Source organism: Eptesicus fuscus, chromosome 7 (assembly GCF_027574615.1).
Source record: "Eptesicus fuscus isolate TK198812 chromosome 7, DD_ASM_mEF_20220401, whole genome shotgun sequence".
In the NCBI taxonomy this organism is placed as follows: Eukaryota; Metazoa; Chordata; class Mammalia; order Chiroptera; family Vespertilionidae; genus Eptesicus; species Eptesicus fuscus.
In genome coordinates, this window is record NC_072479.1 from 80,821,382 (window position 1) to 80,840,178 (window position 18,797).

At 39.7% G+C, this 18,797-nt stretch overlaps 1 protein-coding gene across 1 annotated transcript in view; it reads left to right on the forward strand.

Moving 5' to 3' along the window:
- Nucleotides 1-1,156: 1,156 nt before the first annotated feature.
- The window catches only part of SLC15A5 (solute carrier family 15 member 5), a 77,661-nt gene continuing 60,020 nt past the window's right edge, over nt 1,157-18,797 (forward strand). Inside the window, exons 1-2 of the mRNA XM_008140455.3 lie at nt 1,157-1,517; nt 4,237-4,459. Of these exons, the coding sequence (XP_008138677.2) occupies nt 1,157-1,517; nt 4,237-4,459 (584 nt within the window). The remainder of the gene's footprint in view (nt 1,518-4,236; nt 4,460-18,797) is intronic.

Below are 18,797 nucleotides of genomic sequence, written 5' to 3' on the forward strand. Positions count from 1 at the left end.
AGCTACCATTACAATGAGACTATTAGCAGGGGTCAAAACAAAGTGTTTTGCTCCCAATCTCTCAGGTCAAAAGATAAGAATCAGAGTCAAAAGCCCTTACCAGTCTTTTGCTTTTGACTCCCACGTGAAAATAACATTTCCAGCCTCACTCCCTATGTGTTGAATTATTATGACTTTGACCCAATAGTTGCATTGCCTTGTCTTTGTATGTCCTTGCAGCTAAACCCCTGAATGTTAAAAGTGTTCTCTCTTACCGCTGCTTTTTTAGCTTAATTGGTGCCCTCCTGCTTTCCAAAATAGAATGCTAACATCCATTCACCCAGCTGGAGGGTCAGGGTGATCCCAGATCCAATATTCCCCAAAGCATGTACAGGATGGTTGCTGCCCCCCTGCTGCTGACGAGTAATAGGGAGTCAAATAGCGCCTTTTGATTCTGATTTCCTCCGAGAAGCTGCTCTACAAGCATGGGGTCAACTTAAAGGAAGAGGGATTTTGTGTAATATTTTCTCCTTTCATTCGTGCACTTAAATTACTTTCTTGCAAACTCTGCTTGTTACCTAAATGTACTAGCACTTCTGTTACCTAATTAGCTTTCTTATCAGAACCCCAACCAAAAATAACAAGAAATGTAATAACGATAAGGTATCCTGCCCCCTCAAAACAGATTTCCTTGCGCGCTTTATCTCTCAGTACTGTTCTGGCTTGTTTAATTAAAGTATCAGAAATTATTAGACTGAAATTATTTCTTGATCTAGTGCTCAAATTCTCCTGGAAAAAAAAAAATCGGCTTCTTCTGCTTCGGTATTTAAACCTTTATCAGTGTGAGGCAGATGAGTTTCCCACACACGCAACCAGATTCAGGCAATTCGATATAATTTGGGAGGAAGAGCCTAATTTAGCCTCTGAGTAATTAAACAAACACATTTGATTGGGGTACCATAGGCCACCATGAACATCAGAGACTCACGGTTCCTCTCCTTTGTGCCTGGGTCATCAAAATGAACAACATTCGCGTGCAAAAAGTCCTATGAAACCTTAGCATGGAGTTGTGACATTCAAAGCCAAGATCTTATTTATTTTTTCATTAGCGAGGTAGGGGTAAAAAAAATATCCAAGTTCAAGCCACTAACATTAGTCGTATGCAAGGAGGGTAGTCATGTCTGTTGTATACTTTAAAATGACTGAGGAGAAAGTACTCTTAAACCATAGCATTGAGAAGGAGAAAAATATAAGACAGATTGGTTACTCCTCTTCATCACACTGTGTGGGGAAAATTCGGGTTGGAATCTGTTGGCTCCTGGTGGAGCTGTGCGAGAGGTTCACGTTCTTCGAAGTCGTCTGCAACATGATCCCTTTCTGCACTGTCAAGCTTGGCTACCGCAGTCACCAGGCAGCCATTCTGAACTTGTGTTTTGTCGGAGCTTCAATCCTTAGCCCTGTGTTTGCGGGGTGGTTTGCTGATGTCTGTCTAGGAAGAAACAAACTGGTCTATGTTTGCTTATTTCTACATTTTCTAGGTGAGTGTCCTCTTTCTGACTGGGTTGTTTTGCAACTTAATTGCGTGGATTGTCATTAGAATTTATAGTTTATATTATTTCTGCCTTGCTCTTAGGGTAAAATGTGATCAGGGAAGTAAGAATGTTGTTTCGATTTATTTCATTTTCGGTATTATTTGAGGTATGCTAGTAAGTGTGTGTGTGTTGGAGGATGTTTTGATACCTATATCATTGCACTGGTTATGCCTTATAACAATTATCTCTTTACATTTCTGTCTTTTGTGCTCCTTAGAATGCCTCCTTTCCCCTGTCCTATCCCAAATCCAAATTCATGACAAATGCTATGTGAAACATGTAGTTCATTTACTCCACAACTAAAATAAAATGTGCTATAAAGGTTTCTGAAGTTCATGTAGAGTAATTGAGAAATGTTTTCATCAAGTGGTGGTCTTTTAATTAGTCACACAGTAATTAAGATTGCATATGAAGATGTTTTTTTCTATATATGGCTGTATGCTAAAAAAAAATGAATGAATTCAAACACTACCCTGTGCCTCTTTACACAGAGAGAAATAAATATATCTGAAGTTTGGGAGTAAGGTGATTGTGAGAAATGTTTGGGAAATATCCAGATTGTTTGAGGTCTAGAGAGCAAGTTGATAGTGTAGAATTTTAGGCTGAAAAGTTCAAGTTGTCCTTCTAGACAACAAAGACTCACTGATGATATGATGAAAACATTGGGGAAATGCTTTTCTTCAATAAGAGGTAGGCACAACCACAATGAGAGGTTAAATAGAGAGATAGAGGGAGACCAGAAAAATCTCAGGATGATGGTGTAAGAAATAGAGATGTATTAATTCAGGAGAGAACATGAAAAAAAACACACATAAAAACTAGGCAACTAAATTATGACATAAATATGATGGAGGAATACAAATCAGCTCCAAGTTTCTGAGCTGAGGAACTTAGAACATGTATGCTGTTCACCAATATGAAGAAGTGCAGCAGAAATGCAGATTTGGGGCACAGTGGGTGAGATGAATGAGGAAGGGATGGGTATCAGACAAGCAACATATCACACAATTTCAGGCAGGTGGTAAATGATCACTCACTGAATCAATTAGAGTGTGATACAAACATATAAGCTTATTTTTTTTAAGTATTTTTAATTGATTTCAGAGAGGAAGGGAGAGGAAGAGATAGAAACATCAATGATGAGAATCATTGATCAACTGCCTCCTGCATGCTCCCCAGTGGGGATCGAGCCCACAACCCGGGCATGTGCCCTTGACTGGAATCAAACCTGGGACCCTTCAGTCCATAGGGCGATGCTCTATCCACTGAGCCAAACTGTCTAGGGCCATATAAGTTTCTTTACTGTTTCCGTCTGTGAAATCAAAACTAAGCCACTGCATGGCAAATATTCATTCAACATTCAACAAATATTTCTCACTATCATCAATACTCTGTCCCAGGCACTGTTCTAGAATCTACAAATGCAACAGAGAAGAAAGCCCAAGTTGACTTTCTGGTGCAGGAAGTGAGAAAACAAGTAAACTTAAACTATGACAGGTGTTAATGAGTGTCATGATGAAAACTATGCCAGGTAAGGGGACAGGATGGACTAGACAGTCACAACGTTCGCTGTTCTGTATCAGGGAATGTTTTCTGATAAGGAGACATTTAAGCAAGGGCCTGAATGATTTGCTCTTAACCTGGTAACAGGCCATAGCAGTAGCACTTGGTAACTACCTAACATGGTAATTTCTATTAGTCTAAATTCCTGTGCAAATCATCAGACTAGGACTGAGCTTCAAGCTTTGTAATTTGGCAAACAAAACACTTAAATCAAACTCCATGTCCATTCATTTTACTAAAAAGTATTTCCTTTTTTAAAAATTAAATCTTTTGTTGAAAGTATTACATATGACCTCTTTTTTCCCCCATTGACCCCTTCTAGCCCGCCCCCAGGCCTTCACCACCCTATTGCCTGTGTCCATGTGGCATACAGATATGCATGTAAGTTCTTTGTTTGTGTCCCCCACTCACGGCTGCCATCAATTTCCAACCCGTCAATGAGTATCAGAGGTTCTATTAAAAATGTGTCTTCGGTCTGAATTGCTAAAACCTGAGCTCAGAAAGGCAGCTTTCTCTTACTTCACCATCACTTCTCACCTCTCTGTGCAGCAGTGAGTCCCCCTCCCTCCCTCCCCCCACACTGCATGAGGAATGAGAGAAAGAAGGGCATTAAAAGGAAAAATAGAAGCAGAAAAGGAAAAGAGGCTATGCGCTCCTCTAACTACAGTGTTATTCTTAAAATGCTTTACTTAGCAGGCTTCTGAGATGTCTGAGATCACCACTTCTTTTATCACTCTATTGATTAAGAACAAATAAACCTTGGTAGCAGTGGGTTTTTTTCTGGGGGTGAGATTACAGGCATCTTTAATTTCTTACAGGATATATTCCTGAATTACTTTGATTTTGTTAAAATGGGCATGATTTGCTTATACATTCTGAGAAAAACAATAGTTCAAGTTTAAGGGGGGAAAACGAGGACTCTAAGACTAGTTAAAATACATATTGAAGGACAGTTTCACATTTAGAAAAATCCTGCTGTCTCCAAAATGGCAATGGTTAACAGATATCTTAATACTTTCAGAGGAAAAACCTTACTTATGATGTGATTTGGTGGTTCAGTTGGTTTATGACATATTTATTCTCCTTTCCGCCCCATCCACAGGCACTGCTTTGTTGTCTGTGGTCGCCTTTCCTTTGGAAGATTTCTATGTAGGTGGTCACCATATGACCAACCACATACCAAAACAGGAGCAGAGCAGGCTCTTTTACATCGCTCTGCTGGCCCTCTGCCTCGGCTCGGGAGGAGTAAGAGCCATCGTTTGTCCACTGGGCGCTTGCAGCCTCCAGGAGCCTGGATCACAGGAACGAGTGTCTTTTTGTAACTGGTAGGTAGCACTGGTTGGGAGGGAAACAAGGTTTATGGCATTCCTCTCTCTTTTGGGATTTCTCGTTGTTTGTTCTCTGGTGCCCTTCTGAGGGTAGTAGCCCAGTCTTCATCATTGATTGGGCTAGGGCAGTGGTCAGCAAACTCATTAGTCCACAGAGCCAAATATCAACAGTACAACGATTGAAATTTCTTTTGAGAGCCAAATTTTTTAAACTTAAACTTCTTCTAACTCCACTTCTTCAAAATAGACTCGCCCAGGCCGTGGTATTTTGTGGAAGAGCCACACTCAAGGGGCCAAAGAGACGCATGTGGCTCGTGAGCCGCAGTTTGCCGACCACGGCTCTAGGGGATTCACAATGTGACGATACCCCTGACAATGATTCAGGCTCTAACGACAGGAACATATGAGTCGGGTACAGAGCAACACAACTTCCCAGCACCTTCTGGAAGCACATTGATACATTTACCCTCAAGTAAGCAAGTGTGAAATGGCTTGCCACAGTGCAGAGAATGTGGCTTTGGAGCCAAGCAGGCCTAGAGGGAAGTCTCACCTCTGTTTGACACAACTGCCTGACCTCAGTCAAGTCATTTATTCTTTATTAACTTCAGTGTAATCATTCCTAAAGAGATATAATAATGCCTCTTCTTGGCTTTTATTAGAGGTAATAATGTATATACTGCCGGCAGAGAACCTGGCACATAGTAGGTGATGAATAAGCAGTAGCTATTATTATGACTTACTAGAGGCCTGGTGCATGAAAATTCATGAACTGGAGGGGTGTCCCTCAACTCAGCCTGCCCCCTCAGGGGTGGGAGGCGACCTGGTGATCAGGGGAAGGCGATGCCCCCATCACACCTCTGCTGCTGCCACTGCTGGCAGCACGAGCCTTGGCTGGCCTTGGGCAGCTGGGCAGCTACCATCTGAGGCTTGCCTACACCTTGGGCTGGCCCTGGGCGGCTGGGGGGCTGAGGGCGGGTCCAACCGCACCACGCACCTGCCACCCCCCGAGCGGGAAACTCCGGTGGGGCTGAGGGGACTCCACCATCTTGTGGCTATGGGCGCCACCATTTCTGTCATGGTATGATGGTCAATTTGCATATTCCCTCTTTATTAGATAGGATTACATTAGATTGGACTAATCTAGCAAGGATTATACATTCAGAGGGCAAAACAGAGAGAATATGAAAAGGATAGAAGTATTGAACAATATTTATTTATTTATTTATTTATTTATTTATTTATTTATTAAGGGAGAGGGAGAGAGAGAGAAACATGGATGAGAAACATCAATTGGTTGCCCCCTGCACATCCCTATCGGGAATCCCAGCAACCTTTTGGTGCACAGGAGGATACCCAACCGAGCTACACTGGCCAGGGCTTGTATAATTTTTTAAAACATCAACCAGTATCTCTGCTTTGCATCCACTTCACCCCCATTATCTGAAAGAGTTTGTATTCCTTGACAACGAAACCATGTTTCTGTGGGTCTTGGCCTCTTTCAATGAGTTCTTATACAGTTTTATGTGGTTTTGAGGAACAAATTTTTATTATCAAATATTAATTCAAAAAAATGGAAATTTTTATCTTAAGGTAGATTATTTCAGCATTTCATAGAGAATTTTGTTGTATTTTTTATTATTCGTCAGTGGATATCAAACAGATCTGAGTTACATTAAGTCTTTTGTTCACACTTTTCTGTGAAATGGGTTGCCAACATTTTTCTAAAATGGTCTGTCTTTCCAACGTTAACAATGAATAATGTTAGCAATAGATAAAGCAATGCCCAGAGAGCATCAGACAAAATATTTTCAGGAAATTTATATTAAAATCATTAAATGAAAAAATGTTAGCTAGGTACATGTAGTTATCCAAGGTAGTTTGTGTTCGTTCTCTCTCTCTCTCTCTCTCTCTCTCTCTCTCTCTCTCTCTCTCTCTCTCCCTTCTCAATTATATTAATATTACAAAGCACTCAGGCTTATTTTGGATTAAGTCCAAATGTCAGAGAATGATGAAGTTTCACCCAAGGTGGAAGGAACTCTTCACTTCTTTATAGCAAATTCTGCCTCCTTGACCTGCCCAAAGGTGAAAGAAAAATCTTTTTTTTTTTAATTCTATTCAGAAGTTTTAATCCTTAATTAGCAACATCATTTTGATTAAATAAGACTCTGGAGGATGAAGACTGGCAAGCAATCGGTTGTTCTGGAAGATAGCTCTGGAGAATATATTGTGCTGTGGTCTTAGTCATTGAGTTGTGTTTAATCAAAGTGACATTTCCCCGTGTTGATTACAAAGGAGACATTATATGAATGAAATATTTCCTCTGGGAGCTGGAGGGGACTCCCAGTAGGTTTGTGCTTTAGGACTTTGCAAAGGGGGATGCGGAATTGGGTAAAAATGAATTTCTGCAGCTGTGAGGAGCAGGCCAAATTTAGGATGAAGTCACTTTGATTTGGTTACCTATTATTTCCTAATTTCATTAAAATCATTAAAAGAGCCATTAGGTATTTTTAAAACCTAAGTTAAAGCACCTAAAAATGTGTATAAAGAATCAGGGTGTAATTCATTAATGTGTAAAAGAATTATTTGAATAATAAGCTCCTTAAAGGCTAAATCTGGTTGCTTTAAAAAAAATTCTTTTTCAGTTTAAACACTAACTAAAGAAATTTTTAGGAACAGCTGCTTGTTGCAGTTTATAGAAATGAATGTTAACTGTTCCTGTACATACTGCAGGGACTGGTGACAAAACCGACAGAGACCCCCATTGAGCAGCCACACAGCTGGCATGATCCTGGCTAGGTCACTTTGGAGTTTTCATGGTTTTCAGCAAGTTCCTTACCCTCTCAGAGACCCAGGTCTCTCATCCACAAAATGGGAATACCTTGGAGGGCCATTTATATATTTACAGCTTATATATAAAGTTTCCTAGCACATTATAGGTATTCAAATCAGGACATCTATTACTATTATTACTAAATGACAAGTAAGTTATCGGCTAAAATCATTGTCTAAATTTTGAAAAAGAGGGAACCCATTTAAGAGGAAGCTATCTTTCAAATGGGCAGCCCATTCACTTATAATCTATTTCTCCAAGTGAAAAAATGCCTCCAGAAATTAAAAGTCTGGTTAATATAACGAATGTCAGTAGTCTTTAAAAAACAACATACCTTGCCGAAACCGGTTTGGCTCAATGGATAGAGCGTCGGTCTGCGGACTGAAAGGTCCCAGGTTCGATTCCGGTCAAGGGCATGTACATTGGCTGCGGGCACATCCCTGGTAGGGGGTGTGCAGGAGGCAGCTGGTCGATGATTCTCTCTCATCGATGTTTCTAGCTCTCTATTTCTCTCCCTTCCTCTCTGTGAAAAATCAATAAAATATATTTAAAAAAATAAAAATAAAAATAAAAAACAACATACCGCTGGAATCTATAACTACTTGAAGGCCACATCCAGTTCTGTTTTCAGCACAGATGTCAGATGTTCATAGTTACAAGACCTTTAATGAGATGTGTTATTGTATCTGCACCACCTAAAGCTTCCCAATGATCATGTTAAGTGGTGCAGACTGGAAGTTTCAGGCGTTGAAAGTACCGCTTCCAAGTAGAGCTGCCAAATGTAGGTGAGTAAAACCACTCCCAGCCAACATTACCATCTGGTACTAGATCTTCCTCAACTGTGTACCTCATTGAAAGAATGAAACAAACCTCCATAAAGTCAAGAAGCATAATGATCTGCCAACATCCTTGCACCATTATCCAGAGCAGAACTTGGCTCTTTCAGCATTTTCCAAAATCTGAGGTGTACAATTAAGAGTCACCACACGGAGACCACCTAGGTAAATACACTTGCACAGAATCCTTTTTTTTAATTGAATCTATTGGGGTGACATTGGTTGATAAAATTATATAGGTTTCAGGTGTACAATTGTATGATACATCATCTGTATGTTGTATTGTGTGTTCACCGCCCCAAGTCAAGTCTCCTTCCATCACCATTTATCCCTTTTGCCCTCTCCTACCTCCTACCACCCCCTTTCCCTCTGGTAATCACTATAGTGTACTGTTATCTGTCTAGGAGGGTTTTTTGTTTGCTTGTTTGTTTGTTTGTTTGTTGCTTAATCCCGTCACCCTTTTCACCCATCCCCCAACTCCCTCCCCTCTGGAAGCTGTCAGTTTGTTCTCTGTGTCTATGAGTCTGTTTTTATTTTGTTTGGCAGAATCTTTTCTAGAAACAAAAGAAGGTGGATAATTAAGTCTGTTCATGACCATCATTTTTTTTAATTAAATCTTTACTGTTGAAAGTATTATATATGTCACCTTTTCCCCCTCATTGACCCCTTCTAGCTGGCCCCCATCCCCTGCCCCAGGCTTTTTTGTCTATGTCCATGGGTTATGCATATATGCATACAAGTTCTTTTGTTGATCTCTTCCCACCCACCTCCACCTTCCGAGAGTCCACAGTCTGTTTCGTGCTTCTATGTCTCTGGGCATGATCATTATTTTTTAATTCTACTACAATTAACCTCAAACGTTACCTCCCCATTTCTCTACTTACTTTACCTGATAACTTACATCACGTCTGCGTAACATAGTCTATTGGTAACATAGTCTAGTTACCAGAGTGAATTATATATGATTTAAAGGGCCAAATAGATTATTGATAAAGTTCTTGAAAAAGTCCAGAAAGTTTGAATACTAGTGCTCAAATTGACCCTACATGATATCTGTCTCCTATTAAAATGTTCTGATTTTAAATACTTACTTACTCAAATGTAATATATTTTATCTTAGGAAAACACTAGAGGCAAAATTTTATTATCCACAGCATTTTTCCAGAAGCTGTGTTAATATTCACTTGAATGTTGTTTGACAGCCTCACCCACAACCTCATAAATCAGAATTTTTGGGGAGCATCGCTAAGGAATGTACATTTTCAGCAAGTGCTTTAGGATTTTGAAAATAGTTCCAGAGACATAAGGAACTGGGACTCCAAAAGTAGTCTAGTAATACCTTTAAAAAGAAATGGAACTAAGCCATGATTGAACATACCTAATGTGTGCCAGACTTCTTTGTAAATTTTGACAATTCATAGTTATTTTTCACATTTCAAAATCTGCCTGATTGAGAAATTCTACATAATCCTTGAGGAAAAAAAACCCACAAAAATATGAATCTGCATACATTTTGCAATAGTAAGTTATTATTTATAATGTACACTTCAGCCAACAAAATCAAAGAAGTTCATGGAATAATCCTGCAGACTCATTAATACTTAGAATATCCTCTGAGTTGCATAATGAGGAGTAACCTATAAATAGCTTTAAAAAATTACTAGACCTTCCAAAAGTCTATTTGCGTGGGCTCTAGCCAAGTTTAACAAATGCTTCTCACTCACCCTAATAACAAAAGGCACCTCCTTCTTTACCTCTACCAACATTGTAAGCTCTCAGGAAAAACACCCAGAATTTCTCTCCAACATTTAACTGTGGAAACCAAAGAATATTGACGGGGGGAGGATTACAATTCCTTATATTTCTTATTGCTCCTGCTGCCTCCTGCTTTTCTTAAGCTCTGCTTGGTAGCTTTTAAGTTTGGTAGATGCATGAGTAGGGACTTATGTTCATCAGAAAACATGAGGTGGCTCAACGGTCTTGAACTAAGAAATGAGAAAATGATATATATAAACAACTGTTAACATGAGTATGTTGGCATCCTATCCTATGTTCATTGTAGCATTATTTACAATAGCCAAGATCTGGAAACAGCGCAAGTGGCCACTGGAAGATGAGTGTATAAAAAAAACTGTGGTACATTTACACAATGGACTACTTGCTCAGCTGTTTAAAAAAAAAAAAAAGAAAGAAAGAAAGAAAGGAAATCAGCTGTTCCAACAGCATGGATGGACCTGCAGATTATTATGCTAAGTGAAATAAGCCAGACAGAGAAAGATAAATACCATATGATCTTACTGAAATGTGGAATCTAATGAAAAAAAATAGAACCAGAGGCATGGATACATGGAACAGACTGGCAGCTATCAGAGAGGAGGAGGGTTGTGGGGCTGGATGAAAGAAGGTAAAGGGATTAAGCAAAAAATCATACATGCATAGCCCATGGATACAGACAATAGTGTGGTTTTAGCCGGAGGGGAAGAGGGTGGGAGGATAAAGTGGAAGTGGGCAAAGGGGGCAAAAAGGGGACAGAAAGAGACTTTGCCTGGGGCTATAGGGGTACAATGCAGTGTGCAGATGATGTTTTGTTGCATTGTACACGTGAAACCTATATGGTTTTGTGAACAAATGTCACCCCAATAAATTTAATTTTTAAAAATTCAAAAGAAAATAGTACAATAAATAATAATGCAAGAATTTAAAAAGAGAGAGAGAATGAGAGCATTAAAAGAGTAAGAGAGGCAGTGAGAGCAGGAGGAAGAGAATGTAGCATTCCCTCAAATTTCTTAATTAGAAATACATATTTTACTTTAATCTTGCTGTGTATTCACCAAAATCAATGATCTTCCTGTATTAAACTGCCATTTCTTTAACAGCATTGTTGAAACAATGTATAGATAAAAAGTAAGAACTGTACAATTTCCATTTTATCCTTCTTTCTCCAAACTCATGGCTGCCAGAGTATTCTTTGAAACATTTCAATGGGCCAATGGTTATGCTAAAAGAAGCAATGATTGACAACAGCCATTCGCCATGAAATCAGCACCCAAGTGTTTCACTGACTCTTCTAAACAGTTCAACTTGATCCCTTTGAAGAGCTGTAAATCCCCTGATGAATTATCTAAATACTCTTCACTGCAGAATAAAATATTCACTCTGAACTCTTTACATTGTCCACTAACGCTATAACAATCTGAATGTTTGATACTTCTCAGGTTAGGAAAGAACATTTTAAACCATTTCTCCTAAAATCACTTAAAGTCAGTCTAAAGCACATCAAAATTGTTCAGCCTAAGAACAATTGAGTGAGTTTTAAAAATTATTACTAAACAAATTCAGGTAAATATTTAAAATAAAGAATCTCAAAATATTTTTGCTACTTTTACATTAACAATGTTTTTCCCCTTATTTGTATTCAACACCATAAAATCACGAAGACAAAAAAAAAAATTACCACTTATATATACTCTGAGTTATTTGCAGTTTCCAGTCTGTATTTAAAAGTAGACTAAAGAAACATATTTTTACTGCTGCTTTCAATTTTCCTTAATCACTGGTATTTGTTTTGCTTTAGTGCTTTGCTCTCTGGCTTTCTGTGTGAAAGGTGCTTTATATATTCAATTTGCTAGTGAACTATGAGATGAAAGGAGTCTTAATGGTGAATTTGAAAACTGTGGATTTTTATTTCTTTACAATTGATATATATACAATTTCAGCCTTAATTATCTATGGCTTGTCCTGTTCATGGATCAACAAAGGCATATATAAAACATGCCTATACTAGGTAATTCTTTCAGAATATTATACAATCAAATAGGTTGGGTGGCATTTGTTCAAACACATTTAGTACTTTATGTGAAATCTCTTTCTATACATAGATATTCAGCCTATAATTCTTTGGTTTCTGACTACCTTTCACAAGATTTAAGTCTTGCAATAATTGTAATTTTCCTTGACCCTCTTTAGAGAATTCAGCTTACATCACCATGTGGTGTACTGAAGAGACACACAGTGTCCTCTTGGATTTTCTCAGCAATACTTAACATTAAAAAAAAAGAATTTTGTAAAGATTGAAAGAAATATAGCATTGCTTTCAGCTCCAGCTTCTCTCCGTTGCTACAGTCACAACTCAAATGTGCAGCTTGCAACAGCATGAAAGGATGACCCGAGGCTGAGCCTAGGGACTCTATCCAGTTGTCCTAGAAAATTCTCACTTTGTACCTCACTTACATTGTGATGTTTCTATTAGTGAATTACAGCAAGTCAGTTTCCTCAGCATGGCCATGTTTGATATGTAATTACTTTCCTAGATCAATTATTAAAGATTTGGATTTGTTAATGTTGTCATTTGTTTGAATTTTTATCAGAGATGCCATGTTATTCACCAATTAGTTATTTATTATCCATTTATTGTGGAACTAGCCCTGTGCTGGGTCCCAGGAAGACATGGATATAAAGAATAAGGTGTTGCTGTCAGGATGCTCACTGATCTAGAAGTGAGAACACCAAAGTGAAAAGTGGACAGTGCATGTTTGCTTTAGAACGTCAGAAAAAAAGAAGTAGAATATTCACGAGAAAAATGAATGAAGAAAAGGACATTTGATATGGGACTTTGAAAGTGAGACAGGGCAAGTAAAAGAACATGAAAAGTCACAGGGATGGAAATGAGCAAGCATGTTTATAGGATAGGGAGGAGACTAGCCTAATTGGACACATCCTTCCAAATAGATATCACATATCTACCTACTCTCCCTTTCCTTTGCTACCACTCTGGTCCAGTTCACACTTAGCTCTCATCCAGATGATTACAATAGCTACAATTGGTCTCCTTACCAAGCCCTATCTGCAATTCAGCTGACACAATAATCCTTTTTTTTTCATCTGAAATCAGATCATTTCAGCCCCCTGCTAAATTCCCTTCAAATGGATCCCCAATGCACTAGAAATAAAATCCAAACATCTTACCACAAACTTCAAGGACCTAAAAGGTGTGGACCACAGTTAACTTCTTCGTCTTCTTTTCTAACTCTGTTCCTGTCACTATGCTCTAAATTAACTGCTCTTTTTATTCCTGAAATCAAGATTGGAGAAAATGAACAGCAACTACATTTGCTTTATACTTATACAGCTACTGTCTGTGTTCTTCATTGAATCTTCACAAAAATTCTGTGCATAAGGTATAATCCCTATATTTTAAAGAGAAAGACCCAGAATTCTAGAGAGACTCAGATCACAGATAATGTGATTGTCAGAGTTGTAATTCAAACTCAAGTCTACTGACAACCATTCCAAAGAGAAAGGACAATATTTATAATTAATGCTATATAAAACATGTTAAGAGTCATGAGTGAAAGGTAATTTGAATGTTAAACCCTGGATTAATGAGGAAATGGTGGTGTCACAAAATCTGTAACTTGAAAGACCTGGAAAGAAGTATAAGAAAGACCGAGCCCAGGTAGCCTCTCCTTAGAGGCTACATAGAAGAGGTGGCTTCTACTCATGGCTCTGCAATAACGCAGCTGTGAGAATTGGGATGAATCAGTCTCCAATGCTCAGATTTCTTCTCTGAAGAAGAGGGGCCTTGAGTTAAGCAAGGATTTCCTAGACACAACACCAAAAGCATGATCTGTAAGAGAATTTGACTTGATTAAAATTAAGAATTTGTCCTCTTCAAAGACACTGTTAAGAAAATAAAAAGACAAAATACAGGCTGAAAGAAATACTTGTAAACCACATGTTTGATAAAGGACATATCCAGGTTGTATGAAGAACTCTCAAAACTCAGTAAGTTGCCATCGCTGCCGCAGCTGCAGGAGGGGGCATGTCCACGAGTCCAGCCAAGAAAGTGAAGATGGCCACCAAATGGTGCCCGAGTGTGACCACCAGGTTCCTGTTGCCTGTGAATCATGTCCCTGTGGTTACATATTTATTAGCAGAAAACTTTTAAATGCAAAGCACCCAGAGAAATCACCACCTTCCACAGAAAACAAGCTTGAGGCCAAGAGGAGGCCTCGCACAGAGAGCTCAGAGAGAGAAGATGCATCCAACAGGAAATAAGGACTTAGAAAAAAGAAAGAGGTCTCAGAGTAACAGCCATTTGTTGTATCGTAAATCAGTGAGTTAGATATGAGACACCTTAATGAGCCAATTAATTAGGAGTCTTTATTCTTGCGGGCACAGAGGCAGGTGTTTCCCAAATCTCTGAGCAAACACATACAGGAAGTTTCCCGTATTTATACCTACCAAGCTTCTTTGTCTGCAGATTTCACAAAGAGCTCTGTGTAGGTTATTGTTACAGACAGTTTGTAACCTTGAATACATAATGAGTCAACACTTGTCATAAGAATATTGGAATTATTATCAGTATTAGTATTAGCCTGTTACATTAGATGGCTAGCTTACAAGATCAGACAGCTAAGTTTTTATCTTTTTCAATTATTCAAACTAAGATAGTTATCCTATATAATAAAGAGGTAATATGCAAATTGACCATCACTCCAACACACAAGATGGCCGCCCCCATATGGTCAAAAATGGCCACCCCCTCCATCCGGGTGAGGCTGGGTCCCAGGCCCGGGTGAGACCACGCGCCCCTTGGGTATGGGTGAGGCCACGTGCCCTTTAGTCCGGGTGACGCCGTGCCCCTGGGTTCGGCCGAGACCAAACCTGAGGGAGTCGGACCTCCATTACCACCATTTGTCCACCATCCAGAGCTGAGGGGTCAGTGCTGACATGTACACATAAGGAACTACTGGACATTGAAATTGGGTCTCAAAAGAACTGTTGGTCCAGGGGGAAGCTCGCTACAGATTGATTCATTTGCCTGTCAGCATAACTATTATTGCTCGTCTCACATTCAGTTCTTATTAGTATATATCTAGTGACATATGATCTCGCTCATCTAGGGGAAATGATGAACAACATAGACTGAGGAACAAGAACAGAACCAGAAGCAAGGAGGCATCGATCGGACTATCGGGCCTCAGAGGGAGGATAGGGGAGGGGAGGGGGAGGGTGGGGGGAGGGGGAGAGTTCAACCAAAGGACCTGTATGCATGCATATAAGCCTATCCAACGGTTAAGTTCAACAGGGGATTGGGGCATGCGTGGGGAGAGGGGTGGGATGGGAATGGGGGGATGAGGACAAATATGTGACACCTTAATCAATAAAGAAATTAAAAAAAAAAAAAAAGTGGCCACCCCCATGTGGACACATGATGGCTGCCACAAGATGGCCAGCAGGGGAGGGCAGTTGTGGGCTATCAGGCCAGCAGGGGAGGGTAGTTGGGAGGGACCAGGCCTTCAGGGGGAGGAAGTTGGGGGGGACCAGGCCTACAGGGGAGAGCAGTTAGGGGCAACCAGGCCAGCAGGGGAGGGCAGTTAGGGGCAACCAGGCCTGCAGGGCAGGGCAGTTGGGAGAGACCAGGATGGCAGGGGAGGGCAGTTGTGGGGACCAAGCCTGCAGGGGAGGGCAGTTGGGGTTGACCAGGCCTGCAGGGGAGGGAAGTTGGGGGCAAATAGGCCAGCAGGGTAGGGCAGTTAGGGGTGACCAGGCAAGCAGGGGAGGGCAGTTGGGGGTGACCAGGTTGGCAGGGGAGGGCAGTTAGGGGTGACCAGGCTGGCAAGGGAGGGCAGTTAGGGGTGACCAGGCCAGCTGGGAAGGGCAGTTAGGGGCAATCAGGCCGGCAGGGAAGCAGTTAGGTGTCAATCAGGCTGGCAGGAAGAAGCAGTTAGGGGCTATCAGGCAGGCAGGCAGGCAGGCAGGCGAGCGGTTGGGAGCCAGCAGTCCTAGATTGTGAGAGGGATGTCCAACTGCCTGTTTAGGCCCGATCCCGGAGGGGTCTTAGATTGGAGAGGGTGTTGGCTGGGCTGAGGGACACCCCACTCCAGTGCATGAATTTCGTGCACTGGGCCTCTAGTTTTACAGAATAAGAGACTATCTTAAAATAATAGAGTAGTTCAAACAGCAGTTTCAAACAGCAGTTTTCCAAAGGAGGAATTACTATGCTTCACATTCAGATCATAGCAGGCGAGGAAGAGGAAGACCTAGAAGTGCATCTGCCAGAAAACACGAGGAAGAAAGAGAATGTGTAGACACTTTCTTTGGGATTGCATCAGCAAGGTCTCAAACAGCTGTGGACTCTCGGGAGCATTCTGAGGCATCAGGAAGGGCTGGTGATGGCTTCCTCTGTCACTGCACCTGTGCCATGCTTGGGAGCAAAGCTGTGGGCTGGGGCTGTTCTGGGGTTTCCTTGGTTCCCAAGGAGTATTGTCAGTGTTTTGTGTTTGGGGTATAATAAGTGTATTTACAAAAAAAAAAAGAAAGAAAAAAGCTGGATGACTGTTCAAAGTTAAAGGGGTAGGGACAGGAGCAAAAGTATGAAAAATAGGGAAATAAAATGCTTGATAATTTTCAGGTTTGCCACCAGAGGTGCAATATTTTAAATACTTTGAGAAAGAATGACTTTTAAAAATATATATTTCAGATTTTCATCACTAATGGATTGCATATATATAGTTCATTTACTTTTAACAATTGGCAGTTGGTATTTTATTGAATGGGGAATTAATATAAATTGTAAATTTTGTCTTAAATTTATTTTTTTCTTGGCCTTTATTTTTATGACTTAAGGTATGAGTTATATTTTGGGAGATACTTTCAAGACAGTTTGGAAGTTTGGGTGCTATATTAAGAAAAACATTTAAGGCTATCTGATACTTCAGATATAAACACCTTGTTTTCCTGAATGTAATTTATTTATTGGTTATAAAAAAAACCCACTTTTCTGCTCTTGAGATGGTGCTTGTTAACCTAAACATTAAATATATTTATTACATGAAAAAAACAACTCAATAATAAGAAAATAACCCATTTTTTAAAATGGACAAATTATTTGAATGAAAACTTTACCAAAGAAGATATACAGATGGCCAATTAACACATAAAAAGATGCTCAATATCACCAGTTATTAGGGAAATAAAACCACTCATCTATTAAAATAACTAAAATAAAGATTGACCATATCATGTGTTGCCCAATATATGGAGGTATTAGAACTCTGATATATTGGTGGTGGTGATATAAATATGTTACAGCTACTTGAAAATCATTTGGAAATTTTTTAAATATTAAATATACATCTAGCATTATCACCCTGCTATTCCACTCTTATATTTTACCCAAGAGAAATGATGGTCCATGTCTATACAGACACTTGTACATGAATGTTCAAAACATCATTATTTGTAATTAGCCATGAGCCAGGGAAAGTGTCTATCAACAGATAAATGGATAACTAAAATGTGGTATATTTATATAAAGGAATACTCCTTGGGAATAAAAAGGAACCAACTACTGATAAACATAACAACATAGAAGAATCTCCAAATAATTATGCCAAGTGAAAGGATCCAGATACAGAATATCTATTTGATCATTCCACTTACAAAAAAAAAAAAAATCTATCAATTGAAAACAAATCTGTAGCAACAGAAGAAAAGATCAGTAGTTCCTAGACTCGGGGGGAGAGTGGTAGTAGGTAAGGATTACAAAGGAACATAAGGAAATTTTGGGGAGTGATAGATATGTTCATTCTCTTGAATGTAGTGATCATTTCATGGGTGCATACATTTTCAAAACTTATCAAATTGTACACTTTAAACACATGCAGTCTATTGTATGTCAGTTATATCAATAAAGTCATTTTTAAAAAACAAGTAAGTAGAAAGCAACGGTAATAAAGACAATATAGTATTGGCATAAGGATAGATTAGTGGAACAGAATTGAGAATCAGAACATAGCATCATATTTATGTGGTCAATTGATTTTCAACAAAGGTGACAAAAAATTCAATGGGAAAAGATCATCTTTTCAATAAATTGTATTAGAATAATTATATATCATATACAAAAAAATTACCCATAACACCCTACTGAAAAATTAATTCAAAGTGTTTTACTGATCTTACATAAGTTCTAAAACCACAAAACTACTAAAGAAAGAAAGAAAAGAAAATCTTGTTGACAATACCTGCCCTATTTCAGCTGAGCACTATGGAAAAACTGCCCTCTCACCTCCGCTGGCCCCATAGTATCAACAGAAAACAGGAATCTGATATTTCTCTCTCTCTCTCTCTCTCTCTCTCTCTCTCTCTCTCTCTCTCTCTCTCTCTCTTTCACACACACACACACACACACACACACACACGCACATGCACACGAGCAGAAGCAGGCAGGGGCACTCTGATTCCCAGCCTGGGGGTGTTAGAGAGGCTTTGAGAGGAACTGATCTTCTATCCCCTGCCCAGCAGAAATTGGCAGTGCTCCAATTCATCCTCCTGGGTAGTGCCAGCTGGGCACAGCAGGGAGCCAAGCCTCCATCCTAAGCCAGCTAGAGAAATGAGGTAGGATAAGGAGTCTGGTCTTTAATTAATTAACAACCTCGTTCGGCATCCTCATTTCCTCTCTCCTTCAATTAGATGTAAGAATGCCATAGGATGACTCCCAATGGGTCATACTCTTGACAGACCCATCCCTCTGAATGGGGGAATAACCTGTAATCTGACTCCACTCAATAGAATATGACAATGACCAGATAACACCCTATGATTACGTTATGTTATACTAGAGACCCGGTACATGAAATTTATGCACTGGAGGGTTCCCTCA